The 22,014-nt window shown below is 39.0% G+C and overlaps 1 protein-coding gene across 1 annotated transcript in view; it reads right to left on the reverse strand.

Moving 5' to 3' along the window:
• The window catches only part of Lrrc69 (leucine rich repeat containing 69), a 117,342-nt gene that overhangs the window by 7,544 nt on the left and 87,784 nt on the right, over positions 1 to 22,014 (reverse strand). The window contains exon 8 of the mRNA XM_059253882.1: positions 15,489 to 15,604. Within this exon, the coding sequence (XP_059109865.1) occupies positions 15,494 to 15,604 (111 nt within the window). The 3' untranslated portion in view covers positions 15,489 to 15,493. The remainder of the gene's footprint in view (positions 1 to 15,488; positions 15,605 to 22,014) is intronic.

Genomic DNA, 22,014 nt, shown 5'->3' on the forward strand with positions numbered 1-22,014 from the left:
TCACCATACACTAAACTGGATTTGAGATACAATTGCGAAGTGCAGGTTCTCTCCCAGCCACCAGCATGCTTTGTAATCAGATACCACTTCTATCAGCAACTGGGCATAGTAGCAATGAAGGCTTGAATTCTAATTCTGCCACTTCTTGGCTTTGTGATCTTCAGCAAATTTGTCTGGCAGAATGAAACGAAACCTTTGAAAGGATACCAGTGTTTCCAACCCTAACTCTTGAAGCAACAGTGTCACCTAGTGGTTATGAAGACAATGAGGAGCAACTACAATCACCTGTGAAGGGCGCTCGGCTGTATCCACACAGGACTTGCTGGTCCGTGGTGATCTCAACAGCAAGTGATGGCTTCCATAGCCTACCATAGCCTATTGCATCAACTCATTTCACTGTCTCATCACGATAACCCATGTTCCCCCAAAACAGGGCCACAGTGCCTTCTTCATTCCCTACTTCCCCTTTATAGTCTAACTTACTGTTGAAGAAAACTACTTCTGCTACCTGGGAGATTTTGACTATGAAACTAGCCACATGGACTTCAAATTTTTCTGTTTTTACTAACTGTATTATTCTCTAAAAACTGGCAGAAAGGATGGGAGGCGTGGGTAGATCTGGAAACATGAAGCTTGAGGTTTTTCTCAATTACCAGCTTCAATTTTTCCCTTCTATTTAGGTTAGCAGTTTCTATTTTCTTTCTCACACTGTCAAGAAACTATGTGATTTGGAAGCGGGTGGAATCCAGAACCTAAATTAAAATATAAATATTCTAGTACAAATTTTGCTTCTGTATTAATTTAAGACCACTTTCTACTCTTGATATTTTATTGTGGCTTCTGTCCTGAAGACTTCTCAATGAAAAGAGAAACTTTGTGGTTTTAGAAAGGAATGAATCAGGCAGAGATTTTGCACATCCAGAAATATAAAGAGTAGTTAACAATCCCAAGAAGCCTCTGGGGAAGAATTTATTTAGGCTCAACTTAAATGTATTTCTTACATGAGAATATTCTAGATGAGAATCCCATGGGCTAGTGATCAACAGACAGTTAAGTAAACTTTGCATTGAAACTGACAGTATGTCAGCTCTGATATGGCTTGAGACTATTAATCACTGACTAGTAGAAGTACTTCCTGAGTTTGCTTGTGAGAAATATAAATATATTGAAAGTAGGCAGGGAACATTCCTTTTAACAGGCCAGTGGTTTTGTTTTGTTTTGTTTTTAGGTATGTTTTTAAATTCTCAATGATTTTCAATTGAAACATATTTCTGTGTCTCATAGCCCTTTTGTGTTTTTATTTTCCATCTCAGACTTCCCTTCACCTAAATCTTTCACAAGTTTTCCACAGTTGACACTGTTTCACAATGTCCCTAGACTGCTGTGCATTCCAAGTTCCCTCCTTACAGGAATGAGTGAGGAGATGAACGTGTATAGTTTATTAGAAAAGGCATTTGAGCATTTCTGAAGTCAGCCCTACATATAAGCAAGGCTATAGTTTCACTAACATTTCTTCCCATCTCTTGAAGGCCTCCTTTCCTCTTAATGTTCATGTTTAAAGCTTAAGGAACTCTGCTAAGACTAGAGGCAGAAAACATTGATACAGTCTCTCCATATAGAAGTCCTAAGACCCTTGAATAGAGCCAGTGTTCTTAGAGTCCAAAGGAGCTCTGAGAAGCCAGGTCTTAGGTTCATGCTGTGCCTGTTTGCAAGGCATCAGTAAGCACATGAGAAAAACTAAGATTTAAGAATAGGCAATATTAAGCAGTGCTTCTTGAACTTGTCTATGAATCAGTTGCCAATAATAACAGTCCACTCAGAGTGAGCTTCAAGTTAAATATATCTGAAAAAAGATTGAATAGTAATATGATGACTACTTAGCAGTATCAACCTGTCTAGTCACTGAATGGAAGATTGCTTTTCAAACATGATAATTTCCCATCTGAAAAATAAAACAGACTTTTCATTCAGACTGTTTCATTTAAAAGCATTCAACATTTCAACACTTAATATCTCCATTCCCTCGTGAGACTTGTGGTATTTTATGAATATCTGATATTTTATGAATCTGAAAAGGAGGTGAAAATTGGTGTCCATCACTTACAACAGAACACTTTTATGGAACACAACAGCAGAGTTACAGAATGTTCATGCACACAAAAACACATCTACATGGAGAGGTCCCTAACACAGAAACCAATCAATCAGTGAGCTTTTGGAAGCCCATCCTAAAAGTAGTGGGTTTGACACTGAGCAACAGTTTAAAAGGAAAGTTTGTCTCATAACCAATAGGTCTCATTAAAGCCAATGAAGTCATGGAGCTCATGAGCTCCAAAATAAAATTCTGTGAGAGCTAGATGTCATTCCTTGGAGAGAAAGAACAATTACCAGAACTTTTGGAGAATTGCAGATTGTTGGAGGAGGCAAAATTAAAGTAAGTAAAACATGAAAGGGAATTCAAAACCCACAGCAAATCACTGTTAAATCCACTCTCATCATATGATTTTTAATGTATTTAAATAAGAAGGTGTTTCTAAAAGTTCAAGTTTAGAATATCCTTGACTCATGGAAAAGAGAAGAGCTGGAGGATAAAGAGGAGTCCGGGCTCGTTTGGAAGACTGGATGCTCTAACAGCACCTCTGAGGCAATGGTGGGCAAGAGCTGCAGCACTCGGGAACTCACTGAGAAAGGCTCAGGTGTTTTTGAATATAACACATCCAAGTGGACCAAATGGGAGGTTTCGCTTTGCTACTGGTGTATGCTGTGATTCGGGGAAAGTTGCTTTGCCTTTGAGAATCTCAGGAACACATTAGCACAAAGGGGGAGACCAAGGGCTTCAGGGTGCTCTCCAACATACCCTAAGGGAGAGCTGCCTCTTAACCTTTCACACTCTCTCTTCAACAGCCAAGTCATTCACTCCGTTTCCCCCTTATGATTCCTGTTCTCCCCTTCTGGGCTCATCTTGTATTGAATTATTGCAAGAACCAGTTTGATGAATCCTAACTAGGCTGAAATGAATTAGCCTCTGTTTGATGGTTTCTTCTTCATTAGGGTCCCACAAGGATACCAAAAGAAATTTTAATTAAATAAAATCAGGCAAGACTGAGGAAATATCTTGCAAACCCCAGGCCCTCTCCGCCAACTTGGACTCATTCACAATATACTTCAGTTTCTCCCCGTGAACACTGAGCAGCATTCTTGGCTAGAACTGCTAAGCCTTAATTTTTTGGTAATGGCCAGCTTTCTTGGAATCACACAACTAAAGTGTCCCAAGAGATCACTTTGCTCAATCATCAGTATTCTCTAAATGACTTTTTTCCTTTAAAAAAATGAGTATTTCATTCAGAATGAAGCTTCTATTGGAGCCCTCTGGCACAGGGTGTGCCTGCATCTTTCACATAATACTTAGAGGCATGTGCATGGCTCATCAGCAGACACCACAGCTTCACACAACAGGCAAATGAAGCATGTCTGTAGTATCTCCCCTGGTTCTTCCTCTCTCTTGCTTCCTCAAGCATTTTGGTACTCTGTTCTCCAGATTATGCTACCTTGGTTTCTTTAACGATTTTCAAATTTAGCAAAATACATTCAACCAAAATTACTGAGCACATGGCATGTATCTGGAGAATTCAGTGTGCTGAGCAGAAAAGATGGTACTGTAAGCAACATGACATCATGAAAAAGAACATTTTAAACAATGAATAACCCCTTTTGTGAAAAAGTAAAGTTTGCAACCAGCAGTAAAATACCTGTAGTCAATTTCATAACAGACTGAGTTTCCTCTATCCCAAAAGATAATGGATCATAACTCTAGCTCCTAATGTAAACTGTCACATTTAAGAAAATAAAGAAGATATTGTGAACACATTCATTTGGTTAAAAATAATAAATCCCTAAGATGCACATACTAAAAACATTTAGTTCTATAAATATTTTCATCATAAAAGTGTCACTCTGTTCATTGTCCAACTTTTAAAATACATTCAGAGAAAACAAATTAACTTGAGATCAATTTATTTCTCCTTGTGAGTAATTCTAGTCTGAACATAATTTCTTAGCTTGGAAATCTTAGATAATTTTGTTACAGAATGTAACAAAATTATGCAACATAGCTGATGAAGATTAAATGTGCTTAATTTTGTAAAAGATGATGCAAAGCCCCAATACTATATGACTAAGAAATTTTAATTGGATTTGAGAAGTCCATGGTGGTGGTACCAGACACTTCTCTGGTCTCCAGCTCCTGCCTAGCAGTGAAAAAGAAAAAGAATTAGGGTAACCTAATGGTTGTTTCCAACAATATCCTATTAGCATCCTTAATTTTTCATATCCAAAACTAACCCTTATTTCCTACCAAAGCCAACCTATTTTCTGAACCCTTTACCAAACTACAAGACACCCATGGTCAGTGATATATTTTATTCCTCTTTGACAGTCATTCATGCCATTGCTTTTAAAACATGGTCCTTTGAATCTATCCCTCATGTTCAATTCCTACCAGTATTATCCTAATTGTCATTTACCCCACTCGTGGGGATATTACTGTGCTCTTTTCCTCTTTGATCATGTTTCTCCCTCTATTGCCTCTCACTACGTAGCTGTGAAAATCAGTTTTTCTCTTCTTAGTATTCATTATAAATTAGCTTGTATAAGCTTCTGGAAATCCAAGGCACTCCCAGAGGCAGGGTACTGTTTCAATTCACTTAATCTTTATAATAACTCTCTCAGAAAAGAATTATTATTCTGTGCCACAGATGTAGAGGAGACAGAGAGAAGCCCAGAGGGGTTAGTAGAAATGTATATGGCTCCATTTGCAGTGTGTAAAGCAAAGCACACCAGAAATGAGTAGGAAGGAACAATGCTCCACTCAGCTGACTGTAAACTCCAGTGAGCATAGTATGGAAATTTCAGGACCCTGCAGTGATGGTGTGATTTGAATGTGAAATGTCCCATACAGACTTATGTTTTCCAACCCTTTGTTCCCCAAAAGCGGTCCTCTTTGGAAGCTGGTGAAATATTTAGGAGGTGAAGCCTTGCTGAAGAAGTGGGGCAGACCTTCAAGTGTCACAGCCCAACTCCACTTCCTGTGCACTTTCTGCTTCCTGACCTCAGATGCACTGTAACCAGACCCCCCATGCTCACACCACTGTGCCTTCCGTGCTAGGATGAACAGCATCTCTTCACTGTAAGTCAAATTAACCAACTCTCCATTTGCTGCTTACCATAGATTTCATCACGATAACAGAAAAGTCATTGATACAAACGTGACTAGACAAAGGGGCCCATGAGGAAAGAGTGGCGGGAGGTAGCCTAGAGACCTAGAAGAAGGACAAACTTACGTCAAGAAATGTGTACTTTTTTCAGAATGCAACTGGAAGCTAGTGAATGCCTCTGTGCTTTTTGTGCATAACAATTTATAACAGACAAAAAGTGGAGAAAGCTCAATATGGAGAATGCATAACAAACTATTTTGTATTAAAGAGTACCATTAGAAAATTAAAAGAACGTGCTTTTTACACACAGTGATAAATGTGGGAATTATTTAAAAGCAAAATCTATGGTAGAAAACATCAGAATGATGTTTGACTTAAGAAAGCAAGATTGAAATTTACTATAAAGTAGGCCTGCCACATAAAATATAGGCTTTGGAACTTAAGTTTGAATTTCAGATCAACAAAAATATTTTTTAGTATAATGAAAATGTGCTCTATGCATTTTTACTTATGAAATCCATAAAGCACTGTGAGAGAAGTTTCTAAGATAGTGGTAATACTACACACCTAAATAAGAGCTCCCCACTGCATCTGTGAAAGCCGTGGAGATTTAGGAATGCAAGCATATAGAGTCAATGGAGAAAAGTATTGAACTCTAGTTAGTGATATACTTGCTGAACCATTGGAAGGAAAGTAAGGTAATGCCGAAAAGTCACTTCACCAGACATCAAAATAAGATATATTAGAAAGACAACAGTGATGGGAGCTAGAATCTCTGAGAATGGGGATAGCTGGGGGCAGTTATCCTATGAAGTGGAAGATGAGGGAAAACATTTCAGTGACAAAGTAACATAGAAAACTTTTTAGGCTTCACAAGAAAAATTCTTAGAACTGATAAATACTCTCAGCAAAGAAGCAAGATACAACACTGACATGCAAAACTCAATAGCGTTTCTAGATATGGACAATCAATATTTTAAGGAAGAAATCAAGAAAACAGTACCATTCACAGTAGCTTTCTAAATTAGCTTGACATGATCCTTATCAATGAAATCAAGGAATTTTATAATAAAAAATCCTTAAAACACTAAAAAGAAATAAAAGAAGATACTAGAAATAATTTTGCAGATCCCATATTCATGGATATGCAGAATTAATATTATGAAAATGGTTTCATTACCAAAGGCAATCTTCAGAGTCAATGAAATCTCCATTAAACTCCAATGACATTCTTCACAGAAAAAAAAGCTTAAAATTCATACACATGCATACACACATATACACATGCACACAAATACACATACAAATATACAAACACATATACACATGTACACATACAAACATGCAAACATATACACATATATGTATACAGACATACACATATATACACACATGTTGTGGAATATTATTTTAAGATGTGTTATATTTGTTTATGCTGTGAAACATTTCTTTAAAGATATGTTGCATTCTTTTATGGTGCATTTGCTTAACTCTGAAAAGCTGTGTCATTTTGCCTGTCTAAAATGCCTGATGGCCTAATAAAGAGCTGAATGGCCAACAGCAAGGCAGGAAAAAGGATAGATAAATAGGGCTGGCAGGCAGAGAGAATAAATAGAAGGAAAAATCTGGGAAAAAGAGTGCCAGGTGGTGATGGTTTATGCCTTTAATCCCAGCACTCGGGAGGCAGAGGCAGGTGGATCTCTGTGAGTTCGAGGCCAGCCTGGTCTACAGAGTGAGATCCAGGACAGGCTCCAAAACTACACAGAGAACTATGTGTCAAAAAACCAGAGAGAGAGAGAGAGAGAGAGAGAGAGAGAGAGAGAGAGAGAGAGAGAGAGAGAACGAGAGGAGGATGCTAGGGGCCAGCAACACAGCCACACAGCCAGCCACAGAGTAAGAGTGAAAGGAAGATATACAGAAGAAAGAAAAGGAAAAAGCCCAAAGGCAAAAGATAGATGGGATTATTTAAAGTTAAGAAAAGCTGACAAACTTATAAACTCCTTTAGTAAGGTGGCAGGATACAAGATTAACTCAAAAAGAATCAGTAGCCCTCCTGTATACAAATGATAAATGGGCTGAGAAAGAAATCAGAGAAACATCACCCTTTACAACAGCCACAAATAATATAAAATACCTTGGGGTAACTCTAACTAAGCAAGTGAAAGACCTGTATGATAAGAACTTTAAGTCTCTGAAGAAAGAAATTGAAGAAGATATCAGAAAATGGAAAGATCTCCCATGCTCATGAATAGATAGAATTAACATAGTAAAAATGGTAATCTTACCAAAAGCAATTTACAGATTCAATGCAATCCCCATCAAAATCCCAACACAATTCTTCACAGACTTGGAAAGAACAATACTTAACTTTATATGGAAAAATAAAATAACCTAGGATGGCTAAAAGAATTCTGTATAGGGGGCTGGAGAGATGGCTCAGAGGTTAAGAGCACCGACTGTTCTTCCAGAGGTCCTGAGTTCAATTCCCAGCAACCACATGGTGGCTCACAACCATCTGTAATGAGATCTTCTGGCCTGCAGGCATACATGCAAGCAGAACAGTGTATACATAAATAAATAAATCTTAAAAAAAAAATCCTGTATAATAAAGCAACCTCTGGAGGCATCATGATCTCTGACCTCAAGCTCTACTATAGAGCTATAGTAATAAAAAAAAAAAACAGCTTGGTACTGGCATAAAAACTGACACACGGACCAATGGAATAAAATTGAAGACCCTGACATTAATCCACACACCTATGAACATCTGATTTTCGACAAAGAAGCCAAAACTGTACCATGGAAAAAAGAAAGCATCTTCAACAAATGGTGCTGGCATAACTGGATGTCAACATGCAGAAGATTGCAAATAGATCCATATCTGTCGCCATGCACAAAACTCAAGTCCAAGTGGATCAAAGACCTCAACATAAATCCAGTTACACTGAACTTGATAGAAGAGAAAGTAGGAAGTAATCTTGAACACATTGGCACAGGAGACCACTTCCTAAATATAATACCAGTAGCACAAACACTGAGAGCAACAATTAATAAATGGGACCTCCTGAAACTGAGAAGCTTTTGTAGAGCAAAGGACATGGTCAATAAGACAAAATGACAGCCTACAGAATGGGAAAAGATCATCATCAACCCCACATCTGACAGAGGGCTGATATCCAGAATATATAAAGAACTCAAGAAATTAGACATCAAAATGCCCAACAGTCCAATTAAAAAATGGCCTATAGAGCTAATCAGAGAATTCTCAACAGAAGAAGCTCAAATGGCTAAAAGACATTTAAGGAATTGTTCAATATCCTTAGTCATCAGGGAAATGCAAATCAAACCGACTCTGAGATACCATCTTACCCCTGTCAGAATAGCTAAGATCAAAAACACTGAAGACAGCTTATGTTGGAGAGGATGTGGATCAAGGGGAACACTCCTCCACTATTGGTGGGAATGCAAACTTGTACAGCCACTCTGGAAATCAGTATGGCAATTTTTCAGAAAATTGGGAATCAATCTTCCTCAAGACCCAGCTATATCACTCTTGGGCATATACCCAAGGAATGCTCAATCTTACCACAAGGACACACGCTCAACTATGTTCATAGCAGCATTATTCATAATAGCAAGAACCTGGAAACAACCTAGATGCCTTTCAACTGAAGAATGGGTAAAGAAAATGTGGTACATATACACAATGGAGTACCACTCAGCAGTAAAAAACAATGATATCATGAAATTTGCAGGCAGATGGATGGAACTAGAAAATATCATCCTGAGTGAGGTAATCCAGACTCAGAAGGACAAACATAGTATGTACTCACTCATAAGTGGATACTAGATGTAAGGCAAAGGATAACCAGACTGCAACCCACAGCTCCAGAGAAGCTATCTAACAAGGAGGAACCCTAAGAGATACACATAGATAGCCCAGTGAAGGAGAAATAGATGAGATCTACATGAGCAAACTGTGAGTATGTGGAGGGGGAGGATAATGGAGGGCAAAGAATGGAGGATGAGAGCATAAGGAAATAGGAGGGTTGAGCTGGAACAGGGACAGAGTGGGAGAGCAAGGAAAGAGATACTATGATAAATGAAGACATCATGGGAATAGGATGAGGCAGGGTGCCGGGGAGGCTCTCAGGAATCCACAAGGATGACCCCACCTTGGACTACTGGCAGTGGTTGAGAGGGTGCCTGGACTTGTCTACTCTAGTGACCTCTCTAGTGAATACCTTCACTGTCATCATAGAGCCTTCATCCAGTGACTGATGGAAGCAGATGCAGAGATGCACAGCCAGGCGCCAGGCCAAGCTCCAGGAATCCAGTCAATGAGAGAAAGGAGGGATTTGGGGGGGGGGGGGACGTCGAGACCATAATGGGAAAACATGCAGAGATGACTGGTCACACTTGTGGAGACCCATGAACTGTGGACTAATAGCCATGGAGCCCCCATAGGACTAGACTAGGCCCTCTGAATACAGGAGACAATTGTTTAGCTCCAACTGTTTGGAGGGTCCCCAGGCAGGGAGATCAGGATCCATCCCTGGTGCATGGGCAGGCTTTTTGGAGCCCAGTGCCTAGAGTGTGACATCTTGCACAGCCTTGGTGCAGGGGGGAGGGGCTTGGACCTGCCTCACCTGAGTGTGCCAGGCTCTGCTGACTGCCCATGGGAGACCTTGACTTGGAAAATATGGAGATGGGGAGTGGGTTGAGGGGTGGGAAGAGGGAAGAAGGGAGGGTCTATGGTTGGTATGTAAAGTGAATAGAAAATTTCTTAATTAAAAAAAAAATGAAAAAAAAAGCAAGGAAGAAGCCAAACTAAGGCCAGGCATTTATGATTAAGAATAAGTCACCATGTGTGATTTATTTCAGAGCTGGGTGGTGGGCCCCCTGAAAAGAACAACACACACACACACACACACACACACACACACACACACACACACACTACACCTTAAGGCTTGTTGTACTAATGAACTCACAGTAGTTACAGTTGCCTGCATGAGACCTGCAGAGCCGACAAAAGCAGGGTGCATGGGAGGAGCTCCTGAGGTGCTGAGGAGCTACAGGGATTTAATGGCTACTGGGCAATGGAGAATCCTTTTTCCTCGTGGATATGGCCTCTGATGGGTTGCCCAGGCTAATTCAAGCTGCATTAATTAGACTCACTGGATCATAAAAGAAGGTGACATGAAGACGTAGGGAGCACTTGTTGGAGGAATCCAGGGGAGAGTAGAAAGAGGGGTTGTGGGATAGATATGACCAAGATTGGCACTGTGTGTTTATAAAAAAAAAAAAAAGTTAGAGTCATTAACACTAAGCATGTATGAAAAAGCCATAAGGAATTATATTATTTTAGATTTACCTAAATTACATGTGACACATATAAGCATATGTGTATAAATAAATAGTTTCGATTAAGTTATGCTGCTTGGACTGACAATTACATTACAGAGTGATGTAGGAGGTGAGAAGGAATGGGGAAACAGAAGGGAAGGTGTTTGCAGGTAGGATCCGTGACTTTAAAGAAGGTGGCTGGAGGGGCTTTCTGAGGAATGTGGGGAAGCTGTCTAAGGAGCTGACACCACTCCAGGCAAAGCGGATTGTACCCCAGAACAAGTACAGCTGACAGATGCTAGCCAGGAGACAAGGGGGAGATTCTTGGTTTTGAACAGAGAAGAACTATTCTGACTTAGTTCGGAAGCACCTCCCAAGGAGGCAGCAGTTCTCTGAGACCCTATCCACGTGCAAGTTAGGGTAATGTCTTCCCAATGGGAGGTATCAATATATATTTCTTGGAAGTAGAATTGCTGGCACAAAATAGAAACACTTCAGAAGAGGATGTCCTTTTAAAGTACTTCCTTCCTAAAGCTAGTATTACTCGATAGATGCATTTTAACTGAACAATTTTAATGTATTGTAATGCATTTTTGTCTTCAATATACAATGACGAAACAAGCCACATGCAACTGCTAATTTCCTTGGTGATGCTGCAGGCTTTTATTATAATTACAATGAACAGATGAAATCTTTGTCTAACTTCACTAGAAGAAAGATGGCTACAATTCTGTTTCACCACTCCCAAATGAACTTGCTTTCTTTCTCTCCCTAAACATTTACCAGCTCATAGGAATAAAATAAAAGGGAAGTCCTTATAAAGCTGGTCTGTGCCTGCGCTGGCTAACGAATCATTTATCTTCTCCTGCCCTTCAACTTGAGTCTACAGTGATGTTCAAAAGTCCCCTTCTCCTCTTGCAACTCAGAGTGTTGCCTGTCAATGTGTTCTGATCCCCCAGTGGCCTGCCCTTCTTCGATCCCAATGTAGCAGGAGCCTCTAGGTTATTTTTTTCAGAATTTCTCTCTCTCTCCTCTCTCTCTCTTCTCTCTCAGTCTCTCTCTCTCTGTCTCTCTCTCTGTCTCTCTCTCTCTCTCTCTCTCTCTCTCTCTCTGGTATTTTGCCTGCATTGATGTCTGAGTGAGGGTTTCAGATCCCCGGGAACTGAAGTGACAGTTGTAAGCTACGATGTGGGTGCTGGGAATTGAACCCAGGTCCTCTGGAAGAGTAGTCAGTGCTTTTAATCTCTGAGCCATTTCTCCAGACCCCAAGACTACTTTTGAAAGCAGGCCTTCCACACTGAGAGTCCTGTGGCCTGAGAAGGTTCCCAATGTTCCAGTGGTGGGTTTGAAGGGTAAAGTATCCTGGGACTTTCTCTGAGCCAAGAAACAAACAGTTATTTAGCAAGACCAAGTAACTTCTGGTTATTTATTTTTCTCACAGAAAAAAATAACCTAGACAAGGGTCATACAAAGAGGTATTTTAAGAAGATATACCAAGAATATTTGCAATATTATTTTATGGCTTTTTGAAGCTTTATCAAGTAATCAAAAAAAATCTATCTTCATTAAAACTTCCTTAGTTTAAAATGAAATCTCCAGTTTAAAAAATATATTAGTACACAAGATAGTATTTCAACATAAAAATTTCTAAACAGCTAATACCCTTAATGACATTGATTTGATTATACAAAAATAATAATATTTTCATCAAATTAATTGGGTCTTTGACCTCTGAATCATCTTACATTATTTTGTAAACTTGTTAGAAATATTGAACATAACCAATAATTGTGATCATCACACCTGCACTCTCAGCCATAAGGATGCTAAGGAAGGAATATCTTGAGTTAGATTGTTCGTTTGTTTGTTTGTTTCTGTGCATAACTGCTCCAGTGAGAATGTAGAGGTCAAACTCATATTACGGGGCTTGGCTGTAGGTATCAGCACTCATTAAGCTATCTCATTGGTCTACGATCTTGAATGGGAAGTCAGCTGGAAGGAGGGAAGGAAGAGAAGAAGAAGTAGGGCTAGTACAGGAAAGCAAACCGTGGAAAGGAAAGGATTGACCAGTTAAATGGAGAAAATTCATGTCGGATTATGTATACAAATATGTATATAAATAAGAATCAGAGGTGGTCACTAGAGACATCAACACAATTTATTAATGATTCTACAGTAGACTTTTGTTTGAAGCTACCTTCCCAAAACACGGGCCATAAGACTTGATAACAAGCAATGAAAGAGACTTCATTCTTGTTTTCATTCTCTTTCTCAGGCAAATATGAGTGAAAATGGAAATCTAGGAGATTGTCCGTGAGAGATACAAAGGGGAAAAAGAATCTAGATAATTCACAAAATTTTAATATTCCAATTGCTTCAACTTTAGATAAGAGCTGGCTGTAACTGTTAGAAAATAAAAACAGTTTGTAGTGTTTCAAATCCCAGCAGCATTTCAGATGTATTGCAGTTGTCAGGAATATACATCACCTACACAGGCATCACACCCATGAGAGTAAGACGTTCCTGGTTTAATTAGTGATTCGGAGCCTTGGGTGGCCCATGGAGCAGGTGCAGATACCTCCTTTCCCAGTGTTGTTCCTATCGTGACAGTTGATACTTGATTATTCATACAGAAGCCACTGCATATCTGAATATCAGAACCATGATGTCAGAGCTATGATATCAGTTATTTGATGTTTTCCAGAAGATTCTGAGAAGGGCTCTTAGGCTCCCACATACTCAACCAATTGTTAGTTATAATGTCTATAGGGCTGTCTGCTTTACTCTTTCCAGATCGACATATTCCCACATGAATATTATTCTCATCATTCTCTATCTTCCAAATCCTATTTTATTTACCATATTGTTTGCAAATTGTTTCTCAGTTGCCTCTATTAGACAGAAATCTCTGTGAGGGCAAAGACCCTATTGGTTTTGTTCACTGTCACAGATTTAGAACATAGATGGCAGCCCCTCAGAAAATATTTGTTTAATAAATGAATAAATAGGAAAAGAACAGTCTGTATAGAAGAACTTGTGTTCCTTTTAGACATGTTGACATTAAAGGACATGGAGATATAGGTCAAAGGTGAAAAAAAAGACAGAGTCACTGATAGTCCGGTTGTGAGTGCAAGTAATTGAAAGGGTAAGGGTGAGTGGATTCATTCATTAAACAAAAGGCACTTGGAGAGAATAAGACCTGGTTAAGAGTTTCACAGAACACTGGTTTTTAATGGAAAGCACAGAAAAGAATTCAATTAAATGGATAGGGAAGAGGGATTTCCTAAGGCTGTAACTCCGTGGAGACAGGTGCTTAGTGGAGCCCAAATCTGCAGGGAGGAACCACCTCTGAGAGAAGTGGGGAGATCAGAAGGAAGTCAGCAATGACCTGCTAAAGACAAATGCTGTGGAACAGTGAGGAGAAGCCGGGCTGCTTGACCTTCACATATGAATTAAACACGGCACCAAGAGTGGAAAGAGTGAGGCCACGTCCACCTATATGTCCCTGAACGTCAAGAAAATACCCAGACCACTTGTTGAATAAACAAGTACATAGATGGGTGGGTAGACAGAATTTTCTATTCAGGACCAAGATGAGGAATAGATTGTGGCTGAAGTCATAGGACTAGAATGATAAGCAAACCATGTTTAAACAGTATACTACCCTAATCAAATACAATTTCCTGAGTGATTTTTCTCTCAATAAGCACATACAGTGTGTTTAGTGAACCCTGGGTTGTTCCCAGTTGTTTATTTTTGTTTAAGGTACATTCTTGTTTAATGGAGCCTTTTAAATGTTACCTTGAAGTAACTTCATTTGAGTGGGGCCTGGGACTTGTTCTTTGGATCTGAGCCTTTGCTGTGTTCCATAGATCCCACTTGCCAATTATGCCAGAGGTAACTTGGATGCACGAAAGACTGTGACCTGAATTGAACTTATCATGGCCTCCCAAGGAAGGTGGCAGTGGTAAGCACAGAGGAGGCTCCACTCTGCCTTCCAGCATGTGGATCACCAGACAGTCACATGAAGTAATGCTATCCTTAGGGGAATTTAAACATGAAATTAGGATTAGCTTTCTTACAAACCCAACTAACCTCAAAATCAACCACACAGACAAATCACCCAAAAGGCGATGGCCACAGAAACTACCTGGCGATACTCACAGTTTCCGGTTCAGTGGTCCTACAGTAGAGCCAGAGAACTGGCCAGATGGTGTTGAGTGCAAATCACACTTTAAGAACCACTGATCTAGGCAAAATGTAACATATATTTTCATGACTTCTTTCCCTAGTTTTCTCTCTTTCCTCAAAGAAAATGAGCTAAATTCTCATTTCAGCAATTTTCTTCACACAGACAAATTTCTCTTGAGCAAAAAAAATTAAAATAAAATAAATCAAAACTTGTAGACAGTAATTGTGTTAGCAGTCACGATCCTTGACTCTCCAGCCTTCTACTCATTTTTAAGAAGAATGAAGATTCTAGATCTTATCAACAGATATTAGCGCCTCAAATGAAATTCTGCAAATACAATATAGCTGCCTTGCACTAATGAGTACTTCTCTTTCAACTGTGAAATGCTCATCAATGAAACATGCTTCTCCATTAAATTCTCTTAAAATTTTCTAGAAAAGGGAGGTAGAACAGATAAAGGTATGGAAAAGATCAACATTCATGTGCCATGCAGATTAATTTTTCCCAGTTTAGAATTTGTTTTAGGCCAACAGGAAGAAAGGAGCATCAAGAACCAGACCATCTAGAGGCAGAGTGCAGTGATTCTATTGCCAGTTTTGTAACTGAATGACTCATCTTCCTTTGCTTAATGTACTAAAAGGAACTAGACAGAGGACGGCACCCTAAGTGGAGCATGAGCTGACCTTGTGCAGAGCAGACAATTGGCTTGGTAACACTGTGAAGGAATGTCTCACCTGCTCTACTCTGGAATAATTCCGAAGAGATTAGGACCACGCTGGTCAAAGCAGTGGTAGGAACAAAGTAATATCTGGAGAGGTATCAGATGTAGGTTTCTGCTTATCTTCCAGTTCTGAAAAGAAAGATGAGCAGTCAAATTAAGAAATTCCCAAGAAGTACAGTTAAGAGTGGATTACTTTGTTTATTGTTTGAGAAAACTGAAGATGGGCTTAAACTCCTGATTCTATTGCATCTACTTCCTAAATTTCAGGATCACAGGCAAGCATCGGTGAGCTTGGTTTGTCTAGTATTTTTGAGTAAAATATTCATTTTATCAGAAGTTTCAGAACACTGACTTATAAATGACATACTACTCCATTTATAGCTAATTTATTCTTTCACCACACATAAACAAAAAAGGTTAACCATCTGACATAGGCATATTTAACACTAAACAAAATTGAAATGATAAAAATTTATATGTGCTTTTATCAATACACTAGAACATAGTCTGACCATACAGTGCTAGGAATGCCAATGAAAATCATACTCTGCATGACCTTGACTCCTGTTTGAAAGGGGTTTTCATTACCAACCAGCAAGTAATTACTGAATAACTTCTTGATTTTGCCTGTCTTGCACGCACTTCCTATATGAAAATTCTAATTTATTTGTTCATTTTCTGTAATGTTCTCTAAGATCATCACGGGCTGAGTCTCAATCAAGCTATTCAAGACACGACTTAAGGAATCTTCAAGTATCTCTCATCTTACTTTTCCATGCACAAAATAGGTAGTCAAAAACTCTGCCTGCCAACTTAGTGTACATATCTTAATCACACCCTTGGCCTCTGCAAGGCCTTGTTTGATCCCCACCATGACTAAAAGGGGAGGCAGCAAAACCTCTAAAGTCAACATAGCTGTCATTGAAGAAATCCAAAGCAAAGATATATGACTTGAGATTTAATTGGTTAAAGATATTTATTGCTTTCACCATAAAATCCTCTGGCCAACATCATCACAAACCAAATGAGAGATGTGACTGCTGCTGTGTTCACTCTTCCACAGAAGAACTTTGAAATACTATTTAGATGTTTGAAAATGTATCATCCACTCTCAAGAGCCTTCTAATGCTGGCAATGTATGAGTGGGGAACTGAACTCAAAGGTTATACCATCAGGCCACCCTAACAGTGACTGGGAAGTGCTATCCTGATTATACAGTATTTTGGATGTAGGCTAATATTTTCCCACATGTTAATCAATGAGTAGGTATTTATTGAACTCCCTGGTGAGCATCTCCATTTTGCCTGTTTGGTGCTTATTTCCCATATGGATGGCACAAGAACTCATTTATTTTTTTGGACAATTAGTTCTTTCTTGTCTAGCCTTGGTATATACATTGGGAGAGAGCCATCCATCCCACTGGCTGGCTCAGCCAGCATCAATGAACCTTCTGACAACTGTGATTAGTGCATAAGCACATAGCACGGAACCAGGCAGAGAACATCAACTCTGGACTTCAGGACCACTGAAAAAACAGCACTCCCTCTTCTGAAGGGCACTATTTAGGAAGTTCCTACATGAAAACAAAGGCAAGATGAAGAAAAATCGAAAGTAATAAATATAAAAGGACAGATAATAATCAATAGATGACAAATTTGGAGTCCTGATCTAGGCATAGGTAACTATTAAGCCAGATCCATCCCTTACTACTTAAATTAATATGTGAGCCTTGTTTCTGTAACTTTCAATCAAGAATACAGATAAATTATAAGTAATCTAGAATTTACATGACATTAGGCAAAGTGCCAGGAATATAAAAATATGTAGCAAATAACCTCTGCCTCCAAGAATTTTCTGGGGATTTAGTTGGAAAGATAAGAAATAAACAGACATATAATAACTAAAAACATATGGCTAAGCCAAGTAGTAAGTTCTGTAAGAACATAGAGAAAGGAGCCACCGCTCTAGGCTGCATATTAAGGAAGAGTTTACAGCACACAGGAAAGGTGACCTGGTTTCAGAAGGATTACTGTGAATATGGTTCACTGCAGAGGAGACAAAAGGACATTTCTAAAAGGGTGAACTTTATAACAGACATTTAAAATGTACTTAGTGTATTTGGGAAACAAAACAAGGAAAGCAATAAATGAATCATAAACTATTGACTCGTGTGCTATCAATATTAAATACACTAGAGCAGAAATAAAAAGGACTATTAGTTTTGTAATGATGGATGTGTAGAAGATTTTAACTCTACTCTGAGATAATATCACTTTAGATTCTGTTAGCTCAATGTTGAAATGATGGTATAAGATCTAATGGCAAAAGTCAAACTAACTGTGCCTTTCATAAAGTAGAGGAGCCTCTAGTCTAAAGGAAACAGTTATTTTCTGCTCCATTATGGTATATTAAAAATAAATGAATGCCACATCTATTTTAATCAGCACTTATTCAATATGCCAAAATAATTAATAGATCCATGAACCAAGGGATTATCAGAGAAACAACATAAGTCAAGGAAGATATACTGTGAAGCTAACTAACATGTTTTGTTGAAGTTTCTCCGTGAAGTAAAAAGTTTATCATAGAAATTCTTAATGGTATTTCCTATTTCTACTGTGGTTTTTGCCTTTTCCCTCATGTCATTAGGAAACTGCCTGGGAAGAGTTTGGGTTGGCTCTTGCCAAAAGCAGGAATGCAAACTTTCTTTACCCCTTCTCAGGGGAACAGTTATTTGTTTATTTATTTATAATAAAATGAATTATTTACAAGTTTATTGTGAAAATGCCATTGTTAGTTTTGCAGCAAACATGAACTTTGCTGTGTATTATTCTCTAGCCATTTCTATTTGTGATATAAAAATTCTCAGGAATATGAATTAGTTTCTGGAAATTATACTAAGAAAAACGAGTTGACATAATTTCTTGGAATTGTGGTTATTTTGTATACAGCCGTCATCTTCTCTACTGTTTTGTGAAAACGAAGAATTCTCTGTATGCTTCCAATGAATGCTCATTTAAATTTCCACCTCCATCTGTAGCATCACAGCATCTATTTTCACTGGTATGATATGTGCCATCTGAAGTGACCATGTTACAAAGGAACGACGGTACGCCTTCCTAGAAATCACCCCTTTCCACGAATGTAAATTAAGAAAGCTTATAACTGTCAAAAGTTAAAACACAAAATGTTACCATATAAGGGAGACAATGCCCCTACTAGACAACTTAGGCCACCAAGTAAAACCTCCAGTGGCAGAAACAGGTAACATCTGTTGAGTCATTAGCCAAAGGGGTCCCATGGTTCCTCCAAATATCACAGGCTATCTCCAAGGATGTTGTTTCTTTCCACAACCTGATGATAAGGCCCTATTGCTGAAGATAACACTTACTTATGCCATTGAACATGAACAATTAGCGCTGGTGCCTAACTAGAAGATTCCCCCCTATTGACTAGTATTCATGGTGCTAAGAGTAATTCAGCATACTACCAGACGAGAACGGTAATCATCAATATTACCTAACAAAACATGTGACCTACAGCAGTGACCTGCCCGTAAGATATGTTATTAGTAACCGGCCACTTTTAGATAGGAACCCATACCTGACAACTGCTGAAATGGCCAAGATGGATCGTGGGCCTACTGAAAAACCTACTGCTATATTCTGCTAAAGGAATAAAGCAATAAAGTGACTCTTAATGACATACTGAAATACCCAAATATCAGTCCTTCACTCAACCCTTCTCAGAGAAGCTTCTTCTAGCAGAGGATGGGAATTAGCACAGAGACCCACAACTGAACAGTGTGCAGAGAATGAGAGACTTTGGAGCACTCAGTCCTGAAGGGGAGGTCTTCATCAAACCCCTTCTCTCCAGGCTTTGAGATCTTATAGAAAAGGAGGCAGAAAGAATGTAAGAGCCAGAGGTGATGGATGATGTCAGGGAAACAGTGTCTTGCAGAAGCAACAGGATGTGCACACAGGAACTCACACAGACACGGACGCATGCCTAGGACTTATGCAGGTTCGAGCTAGATGGATCCCTAGAACTGACAGTGAGAAAGGACACTGGGTCCTGCTGCTGACCAAGAACCCAATGCAATTGATATCCACTGGGAAAGAGAAAGTCAGTTTTCTCCAATAAGTGTCACTGGGTAGATCAACCACACTCCAAGGCAGGCCACATGCCCATGAGCGGCCAACACAAAACAAATCCCATGGTTTTCTGGTGAGATTTTTGTTTCATTTTGTTTGTTTTGTTTTGGAATGTTTTGTCTTAGTTTTTTTTTTTTTTGGTTGTTTCTTTTAATTTTTGTTTGCTTATTTTTGAGAAAGAACATGAAGTTGTGTAGGTTGGGATGTGGAGAGGATCTTGGAGATGAAGGAAAAGATAAAACATCAAACTGTATTGTATGAAAAATAATTTAAAAAGAAACTAAAAATAAACAAAATAATGCACAAAACAAAATATACTGTTTTGCCAACCCCAAGTCAGAGGAAAGTTTATGATTAGACATGGTTTTATTTTGAAAGGAAATCATTTTAGCAGAACAGTAAAATATTATGATATCTAATGTTCCAGTGTTCACTATTTATAATGAGAAGTGTTATTTCCTAAGGCAAATAAACGTAATTATAACATCTTCCTACTTTAGAAAAAGTTTTCTACTTAAGTTCTATGTTCTTTAAATGATAGTACTGGTTATACTTAAGAATCAGTCAACATGTGGGTGAATGATAATCACTGTCATACTTTAAACTTTAGGAACTCCAAGTCTAATGACATACACAATTATAAAATAAGTATCAAGTTAAGTTTGGGTTTAAATACAAAAAAAAAGAGTAAAATTACCTCTCATTTTCTCAAAACGAAAGTATCTCTTTAGGTATGACCAACTCATGCACAGCCAAATTACTAGAACCTCTTCTCTTTTACTATAAGCTCATAATTTTGTTGATCATATTTTTGTGCTGTATGGTCTTATGCCAACATGACACACAAACGAGTTATCTGAAAAGAGAGAGCCTCAGTGTAGAAGATGCCTTTATAAGATCCAGCTGTAAGGAATTTCCTCAGTTAGTGATAGATGGAGGAGGGCCTACTCCATTGTGGGTGGTCTCATCTCTGGGCTGAGGGGCCTGGATTCTGTAAGGAAGCAGACTGAGATAGCCATGGGAAGTAAGCCAGTAAGCAGCACCCCTCCATGGCCTCTGCATCAGCTCCTGCCGCCAGATTCCTGCTCTGTTTGAGTTCCTGTCCTGACTTCCTTCAATGATGAACAGCAATATGGAAATGTAAGCCAAATAAACTCTTTCTTCCCCAATTTTCTTTTTGGTCGCAGTGTTTCATCACAGCAGTAGCAACTCTGCTTAAGACAATTGTCTTCACAAAAAAATTGGCTTAAAATTGGCTTTGTCATGGAGGCGTTCCTCCACAAGTCAGCAATGCCTGTGGGTCAGTAAAGGGCATGAGATAAACCACTCTGGAGACAGTTTCAGGGAACAGTGTCTGCTTTGTTTCACATAAACAACCACTTATATAATGGAAGCTTATCAACTGTGAATGGTTAGCACATTTCCTCGGATTATCAGATGTGAATGGTTAAGCATATTTCCTCGGATTGGATAGTGAGTGCTCACACCACCAGGGCTCCATGTGGAAGAGGCTCATTAAAGGAGACGTGGAGAGTGCAGACTCATCTGAGGACAGCTACAGGCTACTCTTTTTTTTTTTTTTTTATTCTTTTTTTTTTGTGGCCCATGTCAGAAAGAGGGATAGAGCTCAAACTGGAAACCAATCCTTGCCCCCATTCCACAGCCGAATGCCACAACTCCGATATCAGGAAATCACAGTTCCCTGGATCAACAAGAGGCCAAGTGATCAGAGAATGGAGTTTTGTTTCGGTTTTTTTTTTTTTTTTTTTTTTTTTTTTTTAATATCGGGTAGTGTCCAAATGTGCTTTTTAAAAACTCAGAAGTTTTTGCTGAACACTTGGCAGGTTGATCTCAGTCTGTGGGGAAGGCTTTGCCCTGGAGGAGATTGGAATGGGGGGCGGGCTGGGGGGAAGGTGAGGGGGGCGGGAGGGGGGAGAACAAGGGAATCTGTGGCTGATATGTAGAACTGAATTGTATTGCAAAATAAAAATTAAAAAAAATAATAATAATATTTTTAAAAAAAAAAAAAAAAAGGAGCGAACTTATTAAAGGATATGCTCTTCCAGGCTACTCTTATTATTCCAGTATTCAGTGTTCTGACCTCTGAAGCATGGTGTAGTACACTTCTTACTTAGAAGCGCAGTGTGCCAAACAGGCTGGCCAACAGGCCATGCCTTCATTTTCTTCTACAGAACTAGATCACTCGGCCCTTTCTCTTCTTAGCTCCTCCTAGTTAAAAATGCTCAGATCTCGGAATAGCTGGCATTCTCTTAAGAGTTGCAGTTGTGTTCAATATGTAGACTCAAGCCTCAGCACACTCTTCTTTTCAGTTTTAGTCTTTTTGCAGGAATAGGTCTCATCTGCCCACTGTAGTCGGGTTTCCTG

Source organism: Peromyscus eremicus, chromosome 2, assembly GCF_949786415.1.
Source record: "Peromyscus eremicus chromosome 2, PerEre_H2_v1, whole genome shotgun sequence".
NCBI lineage: Eukaryota > Metazoa > Chordata > Mammalia > Rodentia > Cricetidae > Peromyscus > Peromyscus eremicus.